Here is a 25,676-nt window from a genome sequence, read left to right as displayed (position 1 = left end):
CAACGGCTTGGGGAGGCCATCACCCAGCAGTGGATGGATCTTGCCTGGCGATGATGACCATAATGCAGGAGCACTCTCTCTGGTCCCGTTAGGCTTTTCGATGGAATCGTTTTTTGTTGTTGTAAAAATGTAGCTCCATCACCCGTGATGAATAACCCCTCCTAACAAAGGGTTCTGGGATCACCTTGTCCTGCACATCTGTAATCCCTTTTAATTACCGGTCGTTATTTTGATACGGGCTCACAATGGGCGTGCCTTTGTGCAAAGAAGACCAATGTCCTGAGGCAGGTGGTGGTGTAAGATAGTCGTCTACTGTGAATGATGGCGCACTTTTTACTTGACCCCCAGGGATAGTCATCCTCCTCACAGCATAGATTACCATTGCAATGGGACACATTACCATCACAATGGAGGGCAGTGGCTCTGGAAGATTTGCGGTCTCGTCCTATTCTCAGCTCACAGTGTTTACCCCCTGGCTGGTTACCATGCTGGTTTGTCTGTGAATCACAGCATCAAAAAGGTGTTTGCCTCTTTTTCTAAAATACCATCCCGGTTGTGTGATGGACGTCGAAGGGTGTACAGTACAACCTTGCATTGCGAGTAACTTGGTCTGCGAGTGTTTTGCAAGACGAGCAATTTTTTAAAATAAATATTAATTTGATAAACGAGCGAGGTCTTGCAATACGAGTAGTGCGTGTATACGCTTTGTCCGCCGAGCGTCACGTGATCACAACTGATATACGAGTGCTTTGACATACGAATGCTTTGGATTACAAACACGTTTCCGGAACGAATTATGCTCGCAATCCAAGGTTTTACTACATTCGGATCTTTTGCAGAGCAGTAGCACAACTCTCTTGTGTTTGAGAACGCCCCATGGAAGTGGATACTGCAGAGCTACTACCTCGGAGATGCCTTCACTTGACCTTTGGCCACTGAGGGCAATGCTCAACGCCTGACGGTCAATCCCATTTATAGAATTGTCACCACAGGAATCTTGCCAAAATTAAGTGCAGAAACAAATTTAATGAGTTTTTTTTCTGCAGTTATTTGTGACTGGGCTGATAGACCATCAACTATCTCCACTTGAGAACAGTGGAGGACTGCTGAAATGAAGACGCAACCCAAATTAAAATCTTGTAGATGCGTACCTCAGCTGTTGTATCACAGGCTGTCTGAAATTAGTTCAAGTCAGAGTTAAACCCGTCATCATGGCACTCGTGATCACTCTCTCACATTTATAAAAAGTTACTGCAGGAATGTCAGTAGAGTGCTATTACAGACCACCCAACCATGAAACAAAAGTAATATTTTCAATGATTAACAAAGCTTCAAACTGTTGTTGGGTAGCCCAGGACGCAGTGGCAGTGTAGGCGAGTGTCTACAAGACGTGCGCTGCATGTCTTTGTTTTTTAGGTTGCATCTTTGAGTCGCATGTGGACCCAGTACCTTTGACCAATACAACAGGAATGCACCCAGTCTTAGTAGAGCTAAGAAGCAGGCTTTTGGCCTGGATTTTCTTTGAATTAGCAACCACCATGAAGAACAGCCTCTTATCGGCTGTGGAACTATTTGATGGGTTCGCAGAGGGCAGTGCAGCAACATGACTTGTTGAACTGTTCTTTTATATGCTCCCTTGGCTACGTTTCCCTCCAAATCACGCTGACCAGAGCGAAGAAGTGGTCAAATAACCTCTGCAACTTACACGAGGTGACGAAGGCCCTCATCCAGCAGTTGGCTTGCGAAAGCGTTGTTCGTGTGCGTACAGTTGACCAAATTAGCAGTTGGTAAATAACTGATGGTAGACTTTGTGTTCATTGTCAAGACTCCATTTGGGCTCAAATGTGGCCAGGAAAATAGTTGGTGTGTCTGAGTGATCGTGACAAATGAGTCATTGTAACATGATCTCGGCACCAGGGGTGGCAGGACTGGCCTGTCACGGTGGCTTGGGTGTGTGACAAAATGACTCATCAATAGAATGAACCTCTAACAGTAAAATGAGTCTCGGGGCCACCAGAAGTATGATTGTAATCCCTTATCTTTTTGTCCACGGAAAAATAGACGCTTGATTGTCATTTGTTGGGACACGCTTCGCTTGTCCTCCCTCATATTTGCTCCATAAAGAAGCCATTAGCAAGCAATACAATCCACTGCCACAATTGCATTCGCATTATATCATTTATAGCCTATTTGAACGGTAAGTGCTTTTTTTTTTGACAATGATAGGACGGCCATTTCCCGTGGTTATTTTGAGCGCTGTGCACCGCTCTGCTTGGCTGCATGATGTGTAAAGTCAACTGTATGTTCCGCATTGGTGGCTTGAACCGCCACCTAGCTACACGTTTACAAAACACGTTCCTTCGGAGTGGGAAGGTAGGAACTTGGTTGGACAGCGCATTCGTGCACGACAGACAAATATGCACGACACACAGACAAAAAATCCCTGGTGGGCAGTGTGGAACCTGTTGTTCCTACCTGTATTAATGGTAGGGCTATCTGCATCGACCAATTCACATAAACAACTCAACGTGGCACGTGAAGGGGATAAGACTGGCTGTGATGTGGAAAGCCAAACCAGGACTAGTTCGGTACTGTTCCTCTGGAACAAAGCATTCCAAACTACATTTGTTATCGACCCACCACAGTGAGTTTTCTCAAGTTTACCAAATTGCCTCCGTCTGAATTCCAATGAAGTCGCTACACCCTTGTTGACGCACCTGATGATAACTAAACACATGTGACATGGTGTGGAGAGCACCGATTCAGGTTAGGATGGTGACCTTGTCTTTGTGTATGCGTGTTTGGCATGAGACGTGGGACACTTTTAGCCATCATCAGGCATGCGCTGTGCTGTAGCTCATTTGTATTTTAGCCATCATCAGGCATGCGCTGTGCTGTAGCTCATTTGTATTTTAGCCATCATCAGGCATGCGCTGTGCTGTAGCTCATTTGTATTTTAGCCATCATCAGGCATGCGCTGTGCTGTAGCTCATTTGTATTTTAGCCATCATCAGGCATGCGCTGTGCTGTAGCTCATTTGTATTTTAGCCATCATCAGGCATGCGCTGTGCTGTAGCTCATTTGTATTTTAGCCATCATCAGGCATGCGCTGTGCTGTAGCTCATTTGTATTTTAGCCATCATCAGGCATGCGCTGTGCTGTAGCTCATTTGTATTTTAGCCATCATCAGGCATGCGCTGTGCTGTAGCTCATTTGTATTTTAGCCATCATCAGGCATGCGCTGTGCTGTAGCTCATTTGTATTTTAGCCATCATCAGGCATGCGCTGTGCTGTAGCTCATTTGTATTTTAGCCATCATCAGGCATGCGCTGTGCTGTAGCTCATTTGTATTTTAGCCATCATCAGGCATGCGCTGTGCTGTAGCTCATTTGTATTTTAGCCATCATCAGGCATGCGCTGTGCTGTAGCTCATTTGTATTTTAGCGAAGGTAAATTGGTCACCTCGGGACAGACTTACCCCGCGGTGCCTCACGAGGAATTTAGTTTGAGGGTGACGTACTGCACTGTCACGCCGGATCTCAATTCCAGGCACCAGGAGCTAAATCCAGTCGGAGCGCTCGCACCACCGTTGTTTCAGGTAGACGGCTCTCGTGAACTTATCACCCAAAACGATGAAAATGGATTACCGTAAGCCCCAGAGCCAACGGGTCTGTGATGCTGCTGCTGCTGCGGGGGCCGCATTGTGTTTGGAGAATTCCCCCCGGGTGCCACGGCTTGATTACCGTGTTTCACCCCCCCCACCCTCCCGCTTCCCTCCCTTCCTCCTCCTTCCCGCTACCCCACCTCAACCTCGTGGGAATTGCCCCTTGCCTCTGGTTCCAGAAACCAAATTCCACAACCCTCCCCCCCCCTCACACATCCCCACAAAAAAATGAACGTACAAAAAAAATTAACGTACAAAAAAAATTAACGTACAAAAAACATGTCACAATTAAAAACTGGATATAAATGCAGGCCCACGGCAGTTCGAATGTCGCCCGTATTTCCAAACTGGGGCGCTCTTGATTAAGGTGCGTACATGTGCAGGCCTTTGTCAATCCACTGCTGATGAAGGCCTCTGAGCACAATGCAGGTCAAGCAGGTTATTTTACCCTAACTCACCAAAGCTGGTGAGCATAGACGTGGGGACATAGAAGTGCAGTGCAACTATGGAACTTGCTGCCCGCCATGTAGCCTCACAGCCTATTACAACTGTCATACATGTTGGCCGCCCATTCAAGCACTGTGCAGGCTCAATCCTACTTGGGTATCTAGGTATGATGGGATGGGGAAAATGCCCGGTGATTTGATCATAGGCTAGATGCTATGATATCATCACTTATTATAATAATACAATGTACCAGCCAGCTGGAGCAGCAGTAGAGTTTAGAGCTCACATTGGAAGGTTGTATTTTTGAATCCTGATCAGCAATCAACTCAGCCCATCATCATCATCATTTCAGGGTCGATTAAAAGGCTACCGCTTTGTGAGGAAGTCACTGGTTGGTCTATCCAACAACTCACCCCCACCATATGGATGTGGAATGTTCACCACGAGCTCAGTTCTATACACCGGAACCGAGCAGTTGCTCAATTGAACGGGAAACTAATTTGACATTTTTTGACTTTTGAATGCACGTGGAGTACACCGGGGGGGGGGGTGGTGTCTTGAGACTTGTTGGCAATATTTTCCGGCCATTTTTCCAAGATAAAACCATTGGCAGAATACACAGCTTGAGTGGTCAAAATGGGGAGAGGTTTATTTTTATTTTGGCGTTGTGCTGACCATGACGATGATGGTGTCTCAAACTGCCATGTCATCGTGTGCTGCTGTTAGTTGGCCAACATTTTAATGGACCTCCAGTAATTGCATTTTAATTCAATAATACCCACATCCTCTCTAATAGGTGTGCATGGCGCTGATAAGGAAATATATATGTATATCAGATTACACCAATATCCCGGAAAATTATGACCCATTTTCACTGATACATAGATCTGTTTGGGAGTGACCAAGCTGGTAGGTGATGGTGTGGTTGAAGTGGTAAAAAAAGCCACTATTAAAATGTGACCTCATATTTTTGGTCAAATAATTAAATTCCAACATGGGAGCATTAGACAATGTTCTCACAGTTTCTTGTGATTGCTGATGAGCGCTTGCATTTATTTTGTACTTAAAACAAATACCATGGTACCTCAAAGCCCCTCTCATGCCAGGGCATTGATCATCAATGCACACACACACAAAGAACACAAATACAACGATCGCCCATATTGGCATTACAACCTATGAAGGCTAGCATGATGCACGCAACAGTCACGTGACCAGGACTATGCCCAGCCGCCTTGTCTCTCCATTGGCAACGTTTACACACCGCACCAGTCACTCATTTGAGGCTAAATCATCATTGGTGAGGCCCCGGACCGGTTTCAAATATCCATCACTGCTGCTGTCTACAAGTGTTTTCCGAGTCACAATTCCATTAACTTGGATGCGGTTATTTGCCGCGCACCACCCCCAGTCGCTCCTGGGATCTGACCCCCCCGCCCCTCACCCCTCGCCCCGCGCCCCCCCACCGCCGGTTACATCGAGCGCACGGGACGTGACGACTTTGCGCCTTTTTAAAACGCAGGCCGCCGCTGCCCCCTCCCGTGCGTGACGCACGCAGGTGACACGGATACCGCCAGAGGGCGTAGGGTGCGCACACCTGCTGGCGTGCGACGCGTGCATCCGCGCACCTCCCTTTGCGCGCTGCGGCTGGTGCAGCACGGGGACGTGCTCGCAGAGCTTCGAGTGCACGGCGGGGGGGCGCTGGAGCTCGGACTCCTGCCCTCCGGTCGTCTCCCAGGTGAGGGGGCCGCGAGCGTGCCATCGGCGCCGCGTCGTCAGGCGGAGATTGCATTCGTAACTGTCGGCGCAGCAGGGCGGCACCCTGCATTGGAGGATGGCCTGTGGAAGCAGACATTACAGAACTGCTTCTGAGATCCCATCCATGATCTGTTGTCCACACAGTGGGAGGCTGAGAAATCGGTGTTCGTCACTTGAGTCAAATTCGTATTTTTAATTCTCAGAGCTTGAATTCAGCAAAATTAAGTGCATTTTCCAATTTATTTAAAATCCGAATATGCACTTAATTTTGCTAAAGTCTATCTCTGAGAATTTAAAATATGATTTTGACTTAACTCGCTATCAGATATGTGTGTGAGTTCACATCCTGCCCAGAGGTCAACTTTACCCATCATCTGTACATGCAGTTTAGAATTTAGCGTGAAGTCAACAGTCACTGTCTCGTGGAGTAACTCGCCCTTGCCATAGGCATGTGTAATATCATCAACCAGCTCAGCGCCGCAAGTGAAGATGGACATGGCCCGCACTTTTGTAAGCGTGACGACGCTTTGAAATCGGGCGTTCACCCACAAACAACGTTTTCAAAGGTGGAATTTTTTTGCCCCGCGGGGATTTTTCCCGCAGTTCTTTCCGACGTCGGCGCCGGTGTCAGGAGGCACGCGGCTCACGCTGTGCGGGAAGCACCTGCTGGAGATCACGGACGACATCGCGAGCAGGCGCCAGGAGGAGACCTCCGTCACTGTCGGGGCGGTGGACTGCATCCTCGATCGTCAAAACAGCAACGACACACTGTACGCGAGGGCACACTGTACGCGAGGGGACACGGAGCCACGACGAAAGACTCGCTCGCAGACTCACTCACAGACTCACTCACAGACTCACTCACAGACTCACTCACAGACTTGGTGGCAGGCTCACTCGTAGACTCACTCGCAGACTCACTCACAGACTTGGTGGCAGACTCACTCACAGACTCGCTCACAGACTCGCTCACAGACTCGCTCACAGACTCGCTCACTCACAGACTTAGTGGCAGACTCACTCACAGACTCACTCACAGACTCACTCACAGACTTGGGGGCAGACTCACTCACAGACTCACTCACAGACTCACTCGCAGACTTAGTGGCAGACTCACTCACAGACTCACTCACAGACTCACTCATAGACTTGGTGGCAGACTCACTCACAGGCTCACTCACAGACTCACTCACAGACTCACTCGTAGATTCACTCACAGACTTGGTGGCAGACTCGCTCACAGACTCACTCACAGACTCACTCACAGACTCACTCACAGACTTGGTGGCAGGCTCACTCGCAGACTCACTCACAGACTCACTCACAGACTTACTCACAGACTCACTCACAGACTCACTCACAGACTCACTCACAGACTTGGTGGCAGGCTCACTCGCAGACTCACTCGCAGACTCACTCGTAGACTCACTCGCTGATATGCTTGACAAGCGGAGTCGTAGCGCCCTCCTCAACATTGACCGACCCACCTTAGTTGTCCAAGATTTTTTCATCAAGGCCCCAGGATTTATGTTGACCTGCCACAGTCACTTGCGTCTGGGTGGACCTGGGAGTCGTTTCCAGTAGCTCCAGGTCTTGTGCCATGTGGTCGGATAGCGACGCAGAAGTTCGAGGGCGGCATGAGGCGGCGTGTCGATGGGCGTCGGTCTGACGCGTCCAAACTAAGTCGGGCGTCTCGCAGCCATCAGACCGGTTGGTTGTGCGCAGGCCGGTGCACTCCGTGATTCCTTGTTGCTTAACAATGCCGAATCGGCGACGTGTAGAGGTCCGATGAACTCGCGGTGGCGCTCGGAGAGAAGACGGATTAGTGGGATGAAGCGGAGGCGAACAAGAGTTTGAATTGAGAGAGCTGTGGGATGCAGCGCAGGTGACGGTTATTGAAATGAATGTGAGAGGAGCAAGAGAGAGGAAAGACCTGGATACAAGAGGTACAGATTGGTGGTCACATATATGAACGTTATGGCATCACAACACCATGTGATATCATAACACGTGACGTAAAATGGCCCACCAGCACACGACAAGTTTTGTTACGTGGCCCACTGGAAAATAGAGCCTAATAACAAGTTTAAATGGGAAATATTTGCGTGTGTTATCGTACATATGTATATACAGATTAATAATTGATTTAGCATTAATCCACATAATGGCCTGACCAAATTCTTGTCATGAACCCCTCCCACCCCCAGCCATCTGACGTAGAAAAACAAAATCACGGTTCGTGTGCACAGTAATTTATTATCGATTCAGCTCACCCGAAAGTTGAAGGACAATCCTCACGACCAAATTAATGAATCGGTGAAATGCGACGTTTCACTTGGAGCTGTGGTGAGCACGTGTGTCATCGCCAACAGCCTGGTGTGTGTCCTGGGGCCGACGAGCAGTCGGGAGAAGCTCGGCCGCGTCGTGCAAGTGAACGTCACCACCCCCAGGGGGGGCTCCACCCTCGTGGAGGGATTTGAATTTGTGGTGAGTTACCCGGTGCGCTGCGCGCGTGCGTGTGTGTACTCGCGTGCGTGCTTGTGTATGAAGAATATTTAAACCGGTTCTGGGCCTCTCCTAGGTTGACTCAGCCTTAAACGTGTGTCTGGCCATCCATGAGGCTGACCATCCCGCCCCCCCCCCCCCCCCCCCCATGCGCGGTATCAGCCTTCATTGGTGCTCGCGAATGGCAATTGCCCCTACAGCCCGTTAAAAGGCAATACAGGGGACATTTATCTTTGTGTGTGGAGCGCGAGAGTGCAGCGGTTAGCACACTGCGCTACGAACCCGGTCACCCGAGTTCAATTCCCCCTCACAGCTGGAAACTCCCCCGCCAGTGCCGTTGTGGCCACCGCCTTCCAAGTCGTGACCAGCGGCTGTGTGCGTGTCGCTGCCGAGGGGCGCAGGTCCCAGAGGTGACAAAGATCTCGCCCGCGTTCGGCCCGCTTTCCGGGATGACTCTGCTCACGCTGGAGGGGAAACACCTCTCCGCCGGCTCCCATCGGCAGGTCCTAGTCGGAGGCAAGCCCTGCCTCGTTGTCAGGTACGGCCGCAAATTTTTATTGCTAAACAAAGTTTTTTTATCTTGCCAGATAAGGGCCACTTGAGCTATGTAGCTCTCTTTCAGAAGCGACCTGGCTACCACAAATGATAGCTCAACGAAGTGGCTTTTTATCACGTGGAAATGTATAGCAGCCGAATTCTCTAAATGCGTGTTGATTCTAAATGTGGAGGGAAAACCCGGAAGACCCGGAGAGAAAAATCCACACGACCACTGGGAGAGAGACATGCAAACTCCAAATATACAGGCCTCAGAGTCTAGATTTACAAGTGCATAGCTCCAGTGGCTTACTCAGGAAGAGCGTTCCAGACGGCCGCAGAACCACATCTGAATCCGCGCGATGCAGTGACCATCTTTGTTCAATGGACAGCCAGAAGCCACTGCTGCGAGGATGACTGGAATTCACGTGATGGTTTATACTCCTTGACGAGATCCGCAAGGTATTCTGATTCAAGCACAGGTGAGTTCTGCTCACGGCCAACACCAGTGACAATTATCTTAACTGGTCATGGTGCCTCCCCTAAGTCGACTCAGCCTTAAATGAGTACCTGTGTGTAAACATCGCCACTGGGGAGACAAACGCGGTCGGGCGTGGTGCTGGCCACCCACCGTCCCGTGTACCGTGCCAGCCTTAATAGGCGCTCGCTAACAGCACCTGCCCCAAAATTCTGTTAAGGCTCCACGGGCGAATTTTTGTCTTTGTGCGACAGCTTTACAGAAACAACGATCGTGTGCACTACTCCCAAGCATACCGCGCTGGAAGAACTTCCCGTCGTCTGTAAGATCGATAACTCCATGTCCCCCACCCAAGCGTTCCGCTATCGCCCGGACCCCAACATCTCCAGCATCCATCCCAGCAGCACCTTCATTGGGTGAGAGATTCCTGGTCGAAGAAAAATGAAGAGGACTCTCTCACACGTGACTTGGCTTGACCGCTTAATTATTTTGATATTTATATTCCGCACAGCGACTATCCAGGGTAGTCACAATGTATCTTGTGAACATAACCCATCGCAAATACACGTTTTAGTGTAAATTTATCTTGTCGTTAGATATCTACTGTCGAGAAAGTACATCAAAGGATTATAGAAAAAAATGTGGTGATAAAAAAGCTGTGCAAAAAGAATTTGTCTTGGTGATCAAGGTGATGGTGTCTTTCCGTGTGACGTCATCTCACGACGTCACATATCGTACACCCGTGTGACATCACATTCTGTACAACCTGGAATGTAACGTTATTATTGCTAATTTTTGTTGTCCTTCCCTGGCACCTCCGAGTTTGCTGTCCTCCCACACCTCTGATTAGCACGGTTGGCTACGTACGGTGCGAAAGAAGTTGAACACACATACATTCATAATGAAGTAGTAATAAGTTTTTACCCTTTTATCTGGCACCAAAACTGGCAGCTTTATACAAGGGATCATGTTTGCAATAACCTTGCAGTCAACATGCAAACAAAAAGAGACAACTTTGATAATGATATGCACTGTCCTTGAAATTGATTGCTCCACACCGGAGACGGCTTTTCTTAGAGCCTAGTCACCACTCGTGTTGGACCAGATGACGCCAAAAGGCGTACAACTCAAAAACAGCGACTGAGTATTGAGAGCTCGGTGTAAGCATTTACATTATGAGGACAAACGTGCGTTGAAACCGCTTGTGCAACATTTTTCTTCCCTCCTTTTTACGAGCCGAAATCCGTTTTCGTCCAATGTTTGTGCCTCCCTCGTGTGCAGCAGCGGGGACTGTCACGTCAACGTGTTCGGCTCGAATCTCGACTCGGTGCTCCACCCCCAGATAGTCATCCACGAGTCGAGCTCAACGGGGAGCACCAAGGTAGCTGGAGCCTGCCGGGCGCCGCGGCGGGGAGGTGGGCGGGTACCTCGGGGGCACGGGGACTCTCGATCTGCTGCCACCCGCTAAGATTTTCTGGGTTCCAATCGTGGTTTGCAGCCACCCGTCATGAAACCGTGTTCTCTCAAGTGTGCGAGCTGATTGTCCCAACCTCGTTACCACTTGACCTATATGTTCTACGTGCTGAGAATGATAAAAGTACACATTATTGGCATGTAACAAACTTTGTCAAATGCGGCATTGGGGGAGGAGGCCTTCCTCCAGACGGAAATTGATAATAAACTGTACGTTTCGATTTAAAGCTTTCGTGACTGCAGGGATTCATCTTCTTGGTTCTTTCGGTAAAGTCACGTAGAAGGGAAATAATCATATTTTTGTTATGTTTCATTTTTATTTTATTATTTCCTTCTACGTGACTTTACCGAAAGAACCAAGAAGATGAAACTGTACGTTGTTATTATTATTGATACGGTCTCTGGCATGTGGCACTGGTGGTTTCCTCCTCTGTAGGACTGTGTGGTGATGGAACATGGCTTGGAGATGTTGTGCCTGGCTCCCGAGCCTGCACAGGGCCCAGGCATCGCGCAGCTCACCTTCAAGTTTGACGGAATCAACGTGGGCAGGTTCAGCATGAACTACCTCAAGAAGCCGCCCTTCTTCATGCTGCCCATCGCCAACCCAACCGTGATCACCACCTCCGGCTCCCAGATCAACATCACCGTTATGTGACCCTCGATATTAGTCCTCCGGGTGGCTGGGTGTACGTAGCCTAGAGATCGGCGCTAAACATTAATGGAGTGCATGAATTAATTCCCACTCGGTCTTTTATGTACGCTTTAATTCTACGAGTGGTCAAACGGGAACGCGTGTATTTGAGAACAAACGGGTGATATCGTTCTGACTGTTAAGAGAAGTAAGCGAGCTTGGACAGGACACGTCGACAGCCAGCGGTGATGGCCGCTGGATAGAGACAAATTACCGGGTGGCAGCCAAGGGAGGGATCGCGCCCAAGCCGATGTTTACCGAGGGGATAGAGCGGTGAATCGGCTCCTGTGCAGGCACTGGGTGGATTGTTACTCCGACGAGTCCTGCCCCTAGCCTTCATACTTTTAAGATAATAATAATAATAATGATTTACTGGAATATATTTGAATACGTTGAGTTATTTCTGCTTTTCATTCGAAACCCAGTGGAAATCTGTCGAGCACTGAACACAGTATGCTCACGTGCTCCGTCTGTGTGCGTTTGCGTGTGCCTGCTACACTTGCAGAGCGAGGCGCTTGCAAAGCTGGTGCAGTTGTACCAAGTGACGCTGATGGTGGACACGTGGAGGTGCGGTGATGTGACCGTGGGCCCCACGTGGGTGTCGTGCAAGATCCCAGGGGAAGCCATGGCTGAGTCACCCAGAGACAGCCTGCCGCTGTCGGTGAGTGATAATATGAGGATTCTAATTTAATATTTAGCTTAGGCCACGTCATAATTTGGCCAAATTTCTCTCGTGAGACCCTGCACCGGAATTTTACCATTTAGATACGACGTTTCGCTTGAGACTCTGTCAAGCATCTTCAGGATAGGATCCAGGAAGTCCGATTTAAATCCAGGAATTGAGACGTACGTGCTAAATTTTACTTGTGACAATTGTTCAACTCACTGGTGAGCTGAAACGCTAATAATTGCTTTGCGTAATGCTTATACACATGACAATTGCATTTGTTTGGCTATGTCAGATGGTAGAGGGTCACACAACACAAATTTGACCAGATCTTTTACGTAGCCTAATCCAAAATGATATGATGCGGAAATCTACGTGTTAAGTTAAATTACAATAACCGACCTCTGGCTCGATACGATCCGTTACTCCATTTTATACGGCCCATGGTCACCTGAGGCCTGCCACTTCAAAACAGTCCACAAAAGATATTTATCTGTCACTGCAAGCATCTTATTTGAACTTATCGGGTATTCGAGGGAAATGTTTTTGACCGAGCAACAATATGTTACTATCTTTTGCATGCTTCGTCACCTGTTGTCTTACAAGTAGTTCCGTACACACAGTCAATGTATGTCCTGCCAACGGTGTTTCAAAGTCCGATTTGGCGCTCAGTGTGGAAAGGTTCCCCAGCCCTGCCTTAGGTCAAACCGATTGTCATTGTCGCCATCATCATCATCATCAGATAACATTGTATTTTCATAATTTTTGGCACCCGTTAGGTGTAGATTTTCTGGACTGGTCGCGACTTTCCATAGCGGTAGCCGCCATTGCAAGAATACAGGCACTCTGCCATTATATGCGCCTAGTCACATGACCTCACTGCCACCATTGCTTTTCTTGCTACAAAAAAGCCATTGTATTTAAATACAAATTTACTCTCATTTTTTTTGTCACAGTTAATCACCGTCAATCATTTTTATTTTCATCATCGCCATCAAGGACGGTAAAGTTCAGTTGCGAATTTTTATTGTTGTCATCAAGAACAGTAAAAGTAAGATTAATCGTCGACAGGCAACACAACCAGGAACATGTCTGAGAGGTTATCTGCCGCTAGAATGGAGCAATGATTAAATCAGCACGTGTGCAAGTGTTGGGCGGATTGTTACACCGATGGACCAAGATAATGTGGCGGGTTTGAGAGGCTTTCATCCAGCAATGGATTGATCATAGTTGATGATGATGATGATAATAACAATAGTAATGGAAGTTAGGAGGTAGGGCAGTCGCGTATCGCCAAAACGATCTTGCAGAGACGCTATGGGGAGCTCGCTCGCTCGCTCTCACCCTCGCGCGTGTTTTGCGTCACGCTCAGGTGAACCTGTGTCAGCTGAAGCGCGTCCTAGAGGAGGTGAAGCTGCCACCGCGCCACAACCACACGGTGGGCGTCGTCGTCGGCCTCCTCATGGCCGCCCTGGTCATCGCCATCGCCGCGTTCGCCGTGCTGCGCGCCCAACGCTTCAGGAAGAAAGGTAGCGGCGGCAGCAATGGCGGCGGCGCCAATCCCCCGGATTCCACGAACTGGGACGGTGCAATATGAGGGAGACCTCGTGCGATACGAGGCTTTTGGCTGGCCATCGAACAAAAACGGTCGCCGCATCGTGCCCGTTCAGATGCGCTCCTGCAGCCGATATTAGGATGCAATTGGAGCTATGCACTTTTAAATCACGTTTGTCACGTAAACAAAACGTGCCACTTCATTACTACTTCAGCGCACCGGTGAGATGGAGTATAAACCCACAACATTTACAATTTGAGTAACGACGTTTCGCTCGTAATTACAACCAGCTTCATCAGGCGATTATGGCATAATAGTAACTAATTGGCACGTTTTGTTTACGTGGCAAACCTTACTAATTGGCTGTGTCGGATGGTCGCGGGGTTAATGACACATTTATATTAACGCAAACTAACCTAAAAAAAATTATTGTTCGCGATAAATCTCGTTTAACGTGTGGGCTGCTGTGCATCGGGGACCAAGTCATACGCTCCCCTATGTGAAGGAACCGGCCGCACGCGCCGCTCTCGTTGACTGTTTCAGGCTCCAACCACGCGGCCGTGAATGGACACCCCAACCTGGAGCTGTTGTCAGAGGATCGGCGAAACAGCCGCGTGGAGATGTCCACCCTACTGCGGCCCAACACCGACTACAGGGAGCCTCTCCTGAGCGGTGGGGACGCCTGACTCAGATTTAAAACTGATTTCTTTGGAAGCGCATTCTTTGGGTCTTTCGGTAAAGTCACGTAGATAGGTTCAAATTGATGAAAATAAATTTTAAAAAAACTACCACGTTTCGATCGCAACACAAGCGGTCGTCATCAGGCGGAGAGAAAAGGGGGGTAAGCCTCTAAATGCGACTGTTTATAAAACTTTAAAATGGGCATCGCCCAAGTGTCAGAACGGAGTGGGCGGGGCACGAGAGTCTAGGCCAGCAGTGGATTCATCGGAAGCGCTTTGTTGTTGTCTTTCGTTTGGTATCCTTCCCCCGCACCACCGATTAGCACAGTTGGCTACGTATGGTGCGAAAGAAGTTCAACATACACACGTTGACTACGTAGTCTCAGAATTTTGCAGATTGTATGTCTTTCTTTTATTTATAAAAATGCTACTATCGTCTTCATTGTCATGAAATAATGTTTACTTGCAAAGTTCTCGCAGCGATTGGCACCACCTTGTGTCAGAGAATGGTCGCGGAAGATGATGTCACAACCACTTCTGTCACTGCTGACAGATCGCTTTGACCACACTGGTGGAAAACTTATTAAAGCCCCGCAGAGATGATTATACGTGACGTTTCTGCAAAACTAAGAAATAAAAATACTAAAATCATACCTTTTCACATTTTAGGGTCCCCCATAACAAAACTCCTTTTGTGATGCTTATTCAAGGACACGCTCTAGTTCTGTGATATCTTCTTCCATGAGCCATTCTCAAACACGGGGGCTGCGATGCATTGCTCTGCGACAGTTCCGAGAGGACATTTGTCTCGTGACTTGTTATTAAATGGCATAACATCGGGACAAATGTGTACCTATTCATCTGACTGAATATAATGTTTCTTTTAAAATGCATGTTTGCTGTGGCTCCCTGTGGCTCAGAGCATGAACTTGCCGGTGTGCCGTCAGGCTCCGCCGAGTCATGGGGCCCGGTGTTCAGCCCCGGCTACCGGGTAGGGGACCGAGGGGGGGTCGGGGGGGTCAGGCAGATGACCTCGGTGGAGGTGCTGAGGCTTGACCTCCTGAACCCCGCGCTGCTCGACGAGGTGCGGCCCGTGCTCATCCCAGAGTCGGAGCTGAGCGTGCACGGAGATCGCATCATCGGCAAGGGTGAGGAGGAGGTGTTTATTTATACTTGAGGGATCTGATGAGCGATACAGTTTTTTTTTCATAGATGTCCAGTCGGGGCGGGTCAGAACGTTACAACAGCAAACAATATATAAAAACATGATGCAAAGCATAGGAAAGGTAAATAAATCGCTTTAGAAAATATACAAATAAAACTACAATTTTTTTTACATTACTAGGTAAAGCCCACGAAGGTTTTTAACTTATTTTTCAGAAGTGACCTTGCCACAAATGATGGCTCAACAAAATGGCTTCTCACGTGGAAACTTCTAGCAGTGAAATAATCTGGGTGCATCATGCGAGGAAGAGTGAAGATGTACAAATATTCGGGGGGTTGGTTATGATAGAGAAGTACAATGGAGGGAGAAGAGGAGTGAATGACAGAGCTGAATAGAGGAACAGAGAGGCTCGAGAGATGGAACAAGGCAGGGGGACGAGGAGAAAGATGCAGTGACAAATGAGAGGTTAAGAGAGAACAAGCAGATGGAGAGAGAACGACGAGGTGAGAGCCCGTTGAGACAAAAGTCTCCTCCGAGGGAGACCTGGGGAGAGAGATAGACAGATGAGGAAGGAAATAGGGAGGGAGAGAGAGTGAAATAGGCGAAGAAGGGAAAGGGGCAAAGGGAGAGAGCGCGCCAAAGGTGTGTGAAGAGGAAAAGACAGCGTGGAGTGAGGAGCGATGTGAGAAAGAGAGAATTCAAGACCTGGAGAGTGCAAAATAAACAGAATACGAAAATGAAAAAATGTGGATTTTTAAAGTAATCGTTATAAATGGGAAATTTACTGAAATTGGTGCTTAGAACTCCATACTTGGTAGATGTGTTTATACATTATATTCGATGGGTAAATTATCAATGAGGTAGATTTTACAACAGAAGATGATATTGCTTCTGTTCAACTTATCATGATTTGTGACAGCAGTGATAACTCTGCGACTATGACGACACTGTAACGAAGCCGGTTGAAACAACGACGACGACAACAACAATAATCATAAACGCACATTTCATGACATTTGACAATAAATCCGAAACGCGTGTTGTTGCAGGTCACTTTGGCTGCGTTTACCATGGATCTCTGAAAGACTCTAAAAGCAACAAGGAGATCGTTTGTGCCGTGAAGTCCTTGAACAGTGAGTTGCGCGTTCATATTTTATTCACCGATTTCTCCCGTTCTCACATGGGGGCCCCTCCTCAGGGGTCACACACACACCGCCTTTTTTTTTCTTTTGCGCATTTCCCCGCAGCGATGGGCTTTCTCGTCGCTTGCGGAAAGCGTTGGAGTATGAAGCACGTGTTTTTATTATTAATGACGGGGTCAGTGATAATTTCCGCTGGCTCGCAGTGACCTGCTGTTTTTTGTTTTGTTTACGCGTAACAGAAAAGAGCCAACGTGCCGGTTCGATACAAAATACCCTCGCTTGGCGGCAATGTAACGGATTACGAGAGGCGTGCTCGTTTTAAACTTGCTCGGCATTCCATTACTATCTACATCTCCTTCTGTTCAGCTGCATAGCGTGTATGTGCGAAAGCTTGTACTGCCAAGCAAATTACTTCGATATTAACAAAACAGAATGGCTGATTGCAATATACTGTAAATTTTGTTAGTTTCCCTTTTAAACCTTAAAATAATAATGTGAAGTTAATTAAAAAAAAATACAGCAAAACCCCAACACCAAAAGTCGCCATTAGGGGTTTATTGTAAATTTAAATTTGTTGATTTGCATTCAAACTGATGTTTTTATCTCGGGTCAGTTTTACTGCTTAAGATATTTGACCAATCTCTGGGTCGGTTTTTTTTCCAAGTGCGGGAACTCTGGAGTGCTTGTACAAACCCCACACAACAACAACAACTGCCATTCGCCACTGAGTAGCGGTGACATCACCACAACGCTTGTGCCACTTTAAGGCCACGTGAAGTGTCGAACGCCCGCTGGCAGGAGGTCACGGGACAGACCCAGCAGGTGCCATGGGTCGACTGACCGAGATGACTGGCCGATGCAAACCCCACACACACACACACGCGCGTGCGTGCGAATAAAACTCAAATGTTGCACAGAAAGGTCAACCAACCTATTTGCTGCACTGCCATTGACTAGAATACTCGGCTCAAAATTAAGCATCGTTCCATTGATTAAAAGTAACGATTACAGTCATGATACCACTAGTAGTACTACAACATGGCACAGTGGATAAAAAAATATAAGTTGATTGGACCAATTTGCCACATTAAAAATAGTGATCATTCATTGAATCGCAGCAATTAATTGATTCACAAATAATTGATTGAATCATGAACACTCGCGGAATTGCAAAGCAAGCAGGATGGGACCAGGTGAATCACTACATTCCTACAAAGACAAAGACCCCCCGTTTAGCCTTAACCAACTGTTGGGGCAAGTGCTGTCAGCAAGTAGCACCTATGAAGGCCAGCACGATACACGGTGGGGTGGGTGGCCAACACCACGTCCGACTGCCTTTATCTCCCCAGTGGCGATGTTTTTACACACTGCACCAAATACTCATTTGAGGCAGAGCTGACCTAGTAGAGGCCCAGGACCGATTCAGATAATCGTCACTGGGTGTTAGCCGTTAGCGGGAATCGAACCCGGGACGCCGGATTCGTAGCGCAGCACGCTAACCGCTACGTTATATTCCTACGCGCGCGCACGCGCACGTCACTCCGCTGCATGTCTCTGCGCAGGGATCACGGAGGTGGAGGAGGTGGAGCAGTTCCTGCGAGAGGGCATCATCATGAAGGGCTTCCACCACCACAACGTGCTGTCGCTCCTCGGCATCTGCGTGCCCACCCACGGTCTGCCTCTCGTCGTGCTGCCCTTCATGCAGCACGGGGATCTGTGCCACTTCATCCGCGACGAGGAGCGGGTGAGCCGCCGCCGCGGTCGGGCGGCGCGTTCCGTAAAGCCGCCCGTGCCTCGCCTGCGTTTCCCGCGTTCGTAGTTTGATCTGCCACCTGTGTACGTACGTACGTCCTCGTAGCGGCAGCAGCGGCGGCTTTTGGCTGACCATCGAACAGAAGGCGGTCACCGCATCGCGCTTCTGCAGGCCGTCTGGAACGCTCTTCCTTCCAATATTAGGAAGCCACTTGAGCTATGCACTTTTAAATCTATATTGAAAACTGACTTCTTAAGAACTGCTTTTTGTGTTTAGTTTGTTGTCCTTCTCCGGCACCTATGATGAGCACAGTTTGCTACGTAAGGTGCGAAAGAAGTTAAAGTTAATACATATAAATAAATAATGTTCATTCACATCCCTTTTGTCAGTCGACTGCCGGACAAGGGTCTCTCCATGCCTTGCGAGTCATTGGGTTCATCTGACCATACTTCACCACGCTGGTCGGTGTGAGTTTAGTGAAGCCAGAGAGTGCAGACGTTGGGAGCATAAAAGCACGGCGCAGGAATTGCTTTTGCTGCACTGGCCTCGACTGCCCACAACTTGGGACAGGCGTGACTGTAACACAACCTGTTTGCGCATAGCGTAGCAGTCGCCGGAGAATGCCAGGGAAAAGGAGGGAAGGAGCAAGGGAAGGACAGAAAGGAGCAATTAAGTGGGGGTGTTAAGGCACAGGTTTGAAGAGGAAGATTTTGAAGAGAGACTTGAAGCAGAGACACAGACTCGGTAGAGCTGCCTGGGAAGGGAGTTCCGTACAGTGGGGACGTGGTGGCTCACAGAGCAGTCGCCAATGGCAACGTCCTCCTCACCTTACCTATACAATGTTATCGTGCCGTGGTTTGCTCAGGATGCCCAAGGTTCTTACTCAATCCTGATATGAAATTCTTAGCACGTTATTCTAAGGCCAAATAGTTAATTTCAAGTTGATTCGTTAAAGTCCAGCGCCGGGACCCCGTAAGGTTAGTGCAGACATTGCCCCTGCCTCAAGCATTTGCCAATTTTAACACTCAAGTTGGCCTCTCTACTTTTCTCAAAGTTGTTTCATAGCGTCATTCGGGATAGACCTCCAGTGCACATGAGCTGATTTCATCGCTCCATCTCCGCGGCAGACATCCTCTCAATGCATTATTCAACCCCTTTGGCTGCTACTCCATCGTTGGTCTGAACCATCATCGCTTTCTTGCCGTGTGTCTTACTTTCTTAGCGATTTGAATTATGTCATTCACCCTGCTTACATTCTACAACCCTCGCTTTGACTCTCAATTTAATTCCCAGCGTACGCCTCTTCACGCTTGTTTGTGCACTTTTCAGCTTTTGTTCCATCGTATTTGCCAATGTCCATGCTTTGATCCACATGGTGTGTTGCTTTTCCTTCATCGTGCTGGATTGCGAATGAATCGCGTTACTCTTTTGCCACGTCGATTTTCCAGAATCCCACGGTCAAGGACCTCATAGGATTTGGTCTCCAGGTGGCCAAAGGCATGGAATACCTGGCACTCAAGAAATTTGTGCACAGAGACCTCGCTGCGCGGAACTGCATGTGAGTTGGACACACACAGACACAAGAAACTATTTACAGAGGGAACAAGGTGATAGAGAGAAAAAAGATATCAAACTTAGAGATGTAATGCAACTCAGAGAGTCGGCCAACACAACAATTAACACTATACCTGGTTGATCAAAGTCCTTCCAAAGATTGCTAAATTTTGCATCTATCTTCTCTATCACCTTTTTCCCTCTGTAAATTTCACCCCCACCCTCTCGCCCGTTACGGATTCCCCTCCCCTCCCTGCCCCCCTCGGATTAGCTGAGGTATGCCTAGCTCTGCGATCTTACATTTACCTGCAAATTCCATCCCTAGCCCCGCCCGCTTACCCTTGGGTTGTACCCACCACAAACGTCTATAACCTCTGGTTGCAGTAGCTCTCTCGCTACATTTCCTCCTGCCTCAACAGTCCGCCTGCTGTATTGTTTCACCTGAAGACGATGGATTGTGTTGCTATCGAAATGTCGTGATCTATTAGTTATTTATCTATCTACGTGACTTTACCGAAAGAACCAAAAAGTACATAAAGTAACGTTGAACTTTAGGCTGAACTTGCCCAATGAGAAAACTATCAACCTCTGTGCCATAATCTATATTAAAAATACTCTATAGTTATAAGCAAAGACTCGACTATATGTACTTGTGCCATTCAGCTCACTAGACATATCATTAGGATTTATATCAATGACTCAGTCACAACAGTTCAGTACATACTGGTCTCTCAATGGCTAATTCCATTTTGAATCTGACTAAATGTAGCCGGTCACTGTGTTGCATCCGCTTCTCCCATTGACAATTAGAAGTTTAAAACAACAATGTATTATTACAAAAACAATTTCATTGTAATTAACGATTACACACAATTCTACGCGACACATATATCGTGAGTGTAAGAATTAATTTTTTGTTGCGAAATCGATACATCATAAAATTGCAGTTATCAATATGTAGTGTTGTTTGTTAATAAATGCACTCCAATTTCCTTGTTGCTGCATTCCAATGACCACATCAACAAAAGTAGAGCCACGTATATTTTGATGAATTGAAAAACCAGGCATGGAGTTTTTGTCATGTCAAACTGGAGCCTGGAGCCACTCCTATGCAGAGCCATTCAATTTTTTGCGATCCAGTAGTGTAGAAATTGAGTGTGAAGGTATCACACCTGCCACTGGGGCTTCTGGGCCGGTGTGGCCCCAAATGCTTGGCTATGAAGACAGAGGGGGACATTGGACAGGGGGTGGCCCCTTTACATTCCTTGCACTGGGCAGAGCCCACGACCGATGTTGCACCACAGCTGACGTCATCACCCACACGTTCGGGGATTTGTGTGCAGGCTCGACGAGACGTTCACGGTGAAAGTGGCAGACTTTGGGCTGGCGAGGGACGTGGTGGACAAGGAATACTACAGCGTGACGGCGCACCGTGGCGCCAAGCTGCCCGTCAAGTGGATGGCGCCCGAGAGCCTGCAGACTCAGAAGTTCACCACCAAGTCCGATGTGGTAAGTCCCCCCCCCCATCCCCTTCGTGCCCCACGATGGTGCAGCTGGCAGTGCGTGTTGGTGAAGGAACGGTTGCGTAGACGTGGGAGCGTAGGAGCATGCTACAGCAATGGATTTTGCTGTGCTGCCCCTGTGTTTCCCACATCGTAGCCCCACACAGATACCTGCTTACTTTTCCATCCCGAACAAAACGTGAGGGAATTTTGAGCGCACTTATTGACATTTTTCTAAGCTGGCAGCTCCTTAATGTAACAGTGGCCAGAAGTATATCGAGGATGTGTCGGATGTCTGTGAGGACCAACGCTTGTTCCCGTACCCTGCCCCCCACCCCACTTTTCCCGCCTGCAGTGGTCGTTTGGCGTGCTGGTGTGGGAGCTACTGACGAGGGGGGCCTTCCCCTACTCCGACGTGGACCCCTACGACCTCACGCCCTACCTGCTGAGGGGCCGCCGCTTGCTGCAGCCCGAGTACTGCCCCGATGACTTGTGAGTCCAGCCTCGCGCTGCCCTGCCTCTCGTGCTGCTTCTGCATTGCGTGTTGTATGTTGCTGAACTTCTTTCGCACTGTGCGTCACCAACCGTGCTAATCGGGGGTGCGGGAAACTATCCTTAAATAGCCTTCGTTGTGCTGCTCTTCCTAAAGCTACCTTGCTTTGTCCTGTCTGGCCTTATAATGCCCTGCTTTCTACTGCCCTGTTTGGAATTGCCCTACCTCATTTGTTGCCATCATACCCAACTAAATGCATAGTTGTTCCCCTTTTTTCTAAATAAGTGCTTTAAATAACACCAATGTTAAATAGTCCATAATTTTCCAAGGAAGGCCTCACTGTGCCTTAAATATCTATTTTACAAGGGTCCTTTATTCGGACATTTGGGTAATTGCATATTTAATGTATATTTTTTATGTGAGAGAAAAACATTGCTTGGAGAAATCCAACGCACGTAGGGAGATGACGCTGGCAATTATCTTGGTCTCTCTCCCCGTCTGTGCCGTTAGGTATCAACTGATGCTGGAGTGCTGGAGCCACAAGCCAGAGATGCGGCCCACGTTCACGTCGCTCATCTCCGAGCTGACTTCCACGCTCGACGCGCTCGAAGGAGACCACTACATCAACCTCAACGTCACCTACATCAACCTGGACGCGCCGTACGCCTACCGCAGCGCTCTGCCGGCCCTCGACTCTCCCCAGGAGCTCTACAACACGCCGAGCGTTCCTCCCTGTCCGCCCGATGACAAGGACAGTGCTGCTGTGAATGGCGGCACTGCTGCGGCGGATATTACAGGGGATCGGCCGAACTCGGTCGTCTCCTAAAGCATGGACTGGAAGAGCCGTAATGTCCCCCGGTACAGGGCCCAGCTCTCAAGAGAGACCTCGTCAGCAGCAACAGCAGTAGCAACGAGAGTTTTCCAAAGCTGGCCACGATGAACCGAAAGCCTGCGCATATGCTTAACCTCGTCAGTTGTATAACCACGACCCAATTGCTGCCAATAGCGGACAGATGCCTCGAGTGCCCGTTCTGAGCTCTGCAAAGACACTCGGATAGCTGCCTATGAATCCATGGTGTGTGAAAGAGAGAAATCTAACTCATTTGGTACGGGTTGGAGGCCATGTGTTAGGGTGGAGATGCCTGAACAATTGTCGCAACCGCATAAGATGCAGTGAGTGGCGACGGTGGTGACAAGAGACTGATGTCAGTAGAGGCCGCACTCGCTGTCCTCGGACTAGAGAGGAGGGCCGCAGCACCTCTGTACTCACGACGGCCGGCTCAGCCTTTGGCTTGACACGATGTATAAGCAGCAGAGGCCCTCAGGAACCACATTTTAGTTTTCCTCGTGACAAAAAATCGACACTGAGAAGTCTGACGTCGCCGAGCTGCACGGCCGGAGTGAGGACCGTGAACAAAAGTTCAGCACGAAGAGACGGAGATGGTCACTTCGTGTTTAGAGACTGACAACTGTGGTGTGCGTGATTATTTGTCAACTGAATATGATAAGTTAATTTACAGGGTAATTCGATTCTATAACGTGTTATCCCCCATGAGCGGAGCAGAGTAATGTTTTATTGAATGTTGATATGCCGGTGGTAACTGTATTCGCGTATTTTTCACTGATGTAGTGAATTATATATATGATGTATATATGTTGGAGAATAGAAAAAAAACACATTTGCTGAATACTCTTTATAGCTTATGGGCCACGTAGCAATTTATTTCCATTCCAACTGCACTGATAACTATTGTTGATCTGGGAAGCAGGGCATGTGGTATTAGATGAGCAAACATTAGTTTGTTTTTTGGTCAGGTGTCTGTTCTCTTCAAGCATTTTACTCAATAGCAATGCATAGTTTATGTACCCACCCACGCCTCAATCTCAAGACTCAGGAGGGTCCTCCTGTCTTGGGATGTTTGGGCCAATGCCATGTGCTTGGCACGTGCGAGAAAACCAGAGTGCTCAGGGAAAACCCATAACGTCGGAATAGCAATCAAAGCTCCACAGATAGATTCAATAATCTATGTGTGTGCCGCCGCTGCCTCCTGGCCACCTCGCAGCCCAAGCCTACAGCACCAGGTATTAACAAGCCTCTTCCATTCAAGTTGTAGCCGGGCTCAACTTTGCTTAGCTTCTAAGATCTTGATGCAAGTTGCCAAAAATTATTTGGATTGCTGAAAACATTGATGAAACAACACAAGGCTGGGAGGAGGCTTTGCCGGATCATGGTGAGCTCACGTACACGAAACACTCACATGCAAAGGCAAGTGACAGCTCTGCAGGAGGCTGTACATCACTGAGGATGCTACTCATCTATTTGTACAAAGTCTGAGCGTTATGCCCCCAAATTCATGGGGTTTTTGTAATGCAAACATTTTGGTTTGCACAAAACAAATCTAATTTACCAAACGTCCATATCCAGGGAACCCTCCAGGCATGATCCTTGGTATGGATCTCCTGGTGCGAGATGTATTATCGTTCTAATCACAGCTCACAGAGTTTAAGAGTTTTGAAAGGATCGGGTGTGGACCAGAGAACTGGTGGTTATTTCTGAAAGCGGTTCTCTTTTCAGACATGGTTCTGAATTTGATTTAAACTCGCAATGCATCACAAATTCTGCTCTGTGAGCATATGCTTTTGCCTTCCACAGAATTGGCTATGGGGGGGACCTCTATTATTTGATGATTACAATCATATAAAACCAATCTCCTCTTACCTCTTTCGCACATCTGTCGTGCCGGAGTTTTTTAATCTCCAGCGAGATCACTGCTGGATGCGAATGACATCTCTCATTCCGATCCAATAGAGGTATCAATTATACAACCACTAAAGAACACAGTATTATTTTCATTGGTCACAGTGATTGTGACGATAGGTGAACAAATTATATATTTTTGTAAGTGCAGTAATACAAACCACACAATTAAACACTGATGTTTGTGTTTTTTGTACATGAGGATTTTAACACAAATGATATATTAAATTCTGTTTAATATGAATATTAATCCAACAGTCTCACTGTATCTGTGAAGTACAACCAATTTGCACTGGAATTTAATTCTGTATGATATATATTGTTCCATATTGAAAAGATAATTTTATTTACTTACATGGTAGAGGGAGCATGCCCAAAGTTCAAGTGAATCTCAGAAAGCATGACGATACGACTGGTTTTATACTTTACTTAACGCTTATCGGGACTTATTTAATGAATTGTCTTCACTGTTAAATGTCGGGTATTCAGAAGTCCACAATGTACGGTCATGTTGACTCTGAAAGATTAAAAACCAATTCCTACACTCGCAGTACATGCGTCGCATTGTGCGTATTCTGTTTGTACACCTTCTAATTATACAGGGGGTAGCGGTAGTGCAGTGGTGATACACCACACTGCCAGAGTTGAACGGTTAGCCACGTACGGTGCTAAAGAAGTTCAACATACGGCCCATTGACGTGTGAATAGTTCGTACTTATCCAAATGGCATACTTAAAATTCAACGTATGTTCCTTGGTAAATACTTCATATGATTAAGGGATTTATTGTATAATTATAAAAAGCTGCTCACGGTAGAGGCTTTAACCACCGAGAACCACACGCAATCAAGTCAGGTG

General features: G+C 47.9%; 1 protein-coding gene across 5 annotated transcripts in view; it reads left to right on the top strand.

Annotated features, from left to right (window-relative positions):
* LOC144943767 (hepatocyte growth factor receptor-like) overlaps positions 1–25,363 on the top strand; it is a 54,721-nt gene extending 29,358 nt beyond the window's left edge. For 2 of the 5 annotated variants that reach the window (XM_078871571.1, XM_078871575.1), the window contains exons 6-22: positions 5,670–5,849; positions 6,473–6,639; positions 8,242–8,356; positions 8,776–8,912; positions 9,641–9,802; positions 10,668–10,767; positions 11,296–11,505; positions 12,056–12,211; positions 13,590–13,746; positions 14,316–14,444; positions 15,373–15,600; positions 16,667–16,750; positions 18,322–18,503; positions 19,961–20,070; positions 21,410–21,575; positions 21,924–22,060; positions 22,572–25,363. In XM_078871571.1, the coding sequence (XP_078727697.1) occupies positions 5,670–5,849; positions 6,473–6,639; positions 8,242–8,356; positions 8,776–8,912; positions 9,641–9,802; positions 10,668–10,767; positions 11,296–11,505; positions 12,056–12,211; positions 13,590–13,746; positions 14,316–14,444; positions 15,373–15,600; positions 16,667–16,750; positions 18,322–18,503; positions 19,961–20,070; positions 21,410–21,575; positions 21,924–22,060; positions 22,572–22,887 (2,736 nt within the window). In that variant the 3' untranslated portion in view covers positions 22,888–25,363. The remainder of the gene's footprint in view (positions 1–5,669; positions 5,850–6,472; positions 6,640–8,241; positions 8,357–8,775; positions 8,913–9,640; positions 9,803–10,667; positions 10,768–11,295; positions 11,506–12,055; positions 12,212–13,589; positions 13,747–14,315; positions 14,445–15,372; positions 15,601–16,666; positions 16,751–18,321; positions 18,504–19,960; positions 20,071–21,409; positions 21,576–21,923; positions 22,061–22,571) is intronic. The other 3 variants (XM_078871572.1, XM_078871574.1, XM_078871576.1) reach the window with 3 other exon arrangements.
* The last annotated feature ends 313 nt before the right edge of the window (positions 25,364–25,676 follow it).

Source organism: Lampetra fluviatilis, chromosome 32 (assembly GCF_964198595.1).
Source record: "Lampetra fluviatilis chromosome 32, kcLamFluv1.1, whole genome shotgun sequence".
NCBI classification, from domain to species: domain Eukaryota; kingdom Metazoa; phylum Chordata; class Hyperoartia; order Petromyzontiformes; family Petromyzontidae; genus Lampetra; species Lampetra fluviatilis.
Note: the sequence above shows the minus strand (reverse complement) of the source record. Positions and strands in the feature narration are given on the sequence as shown.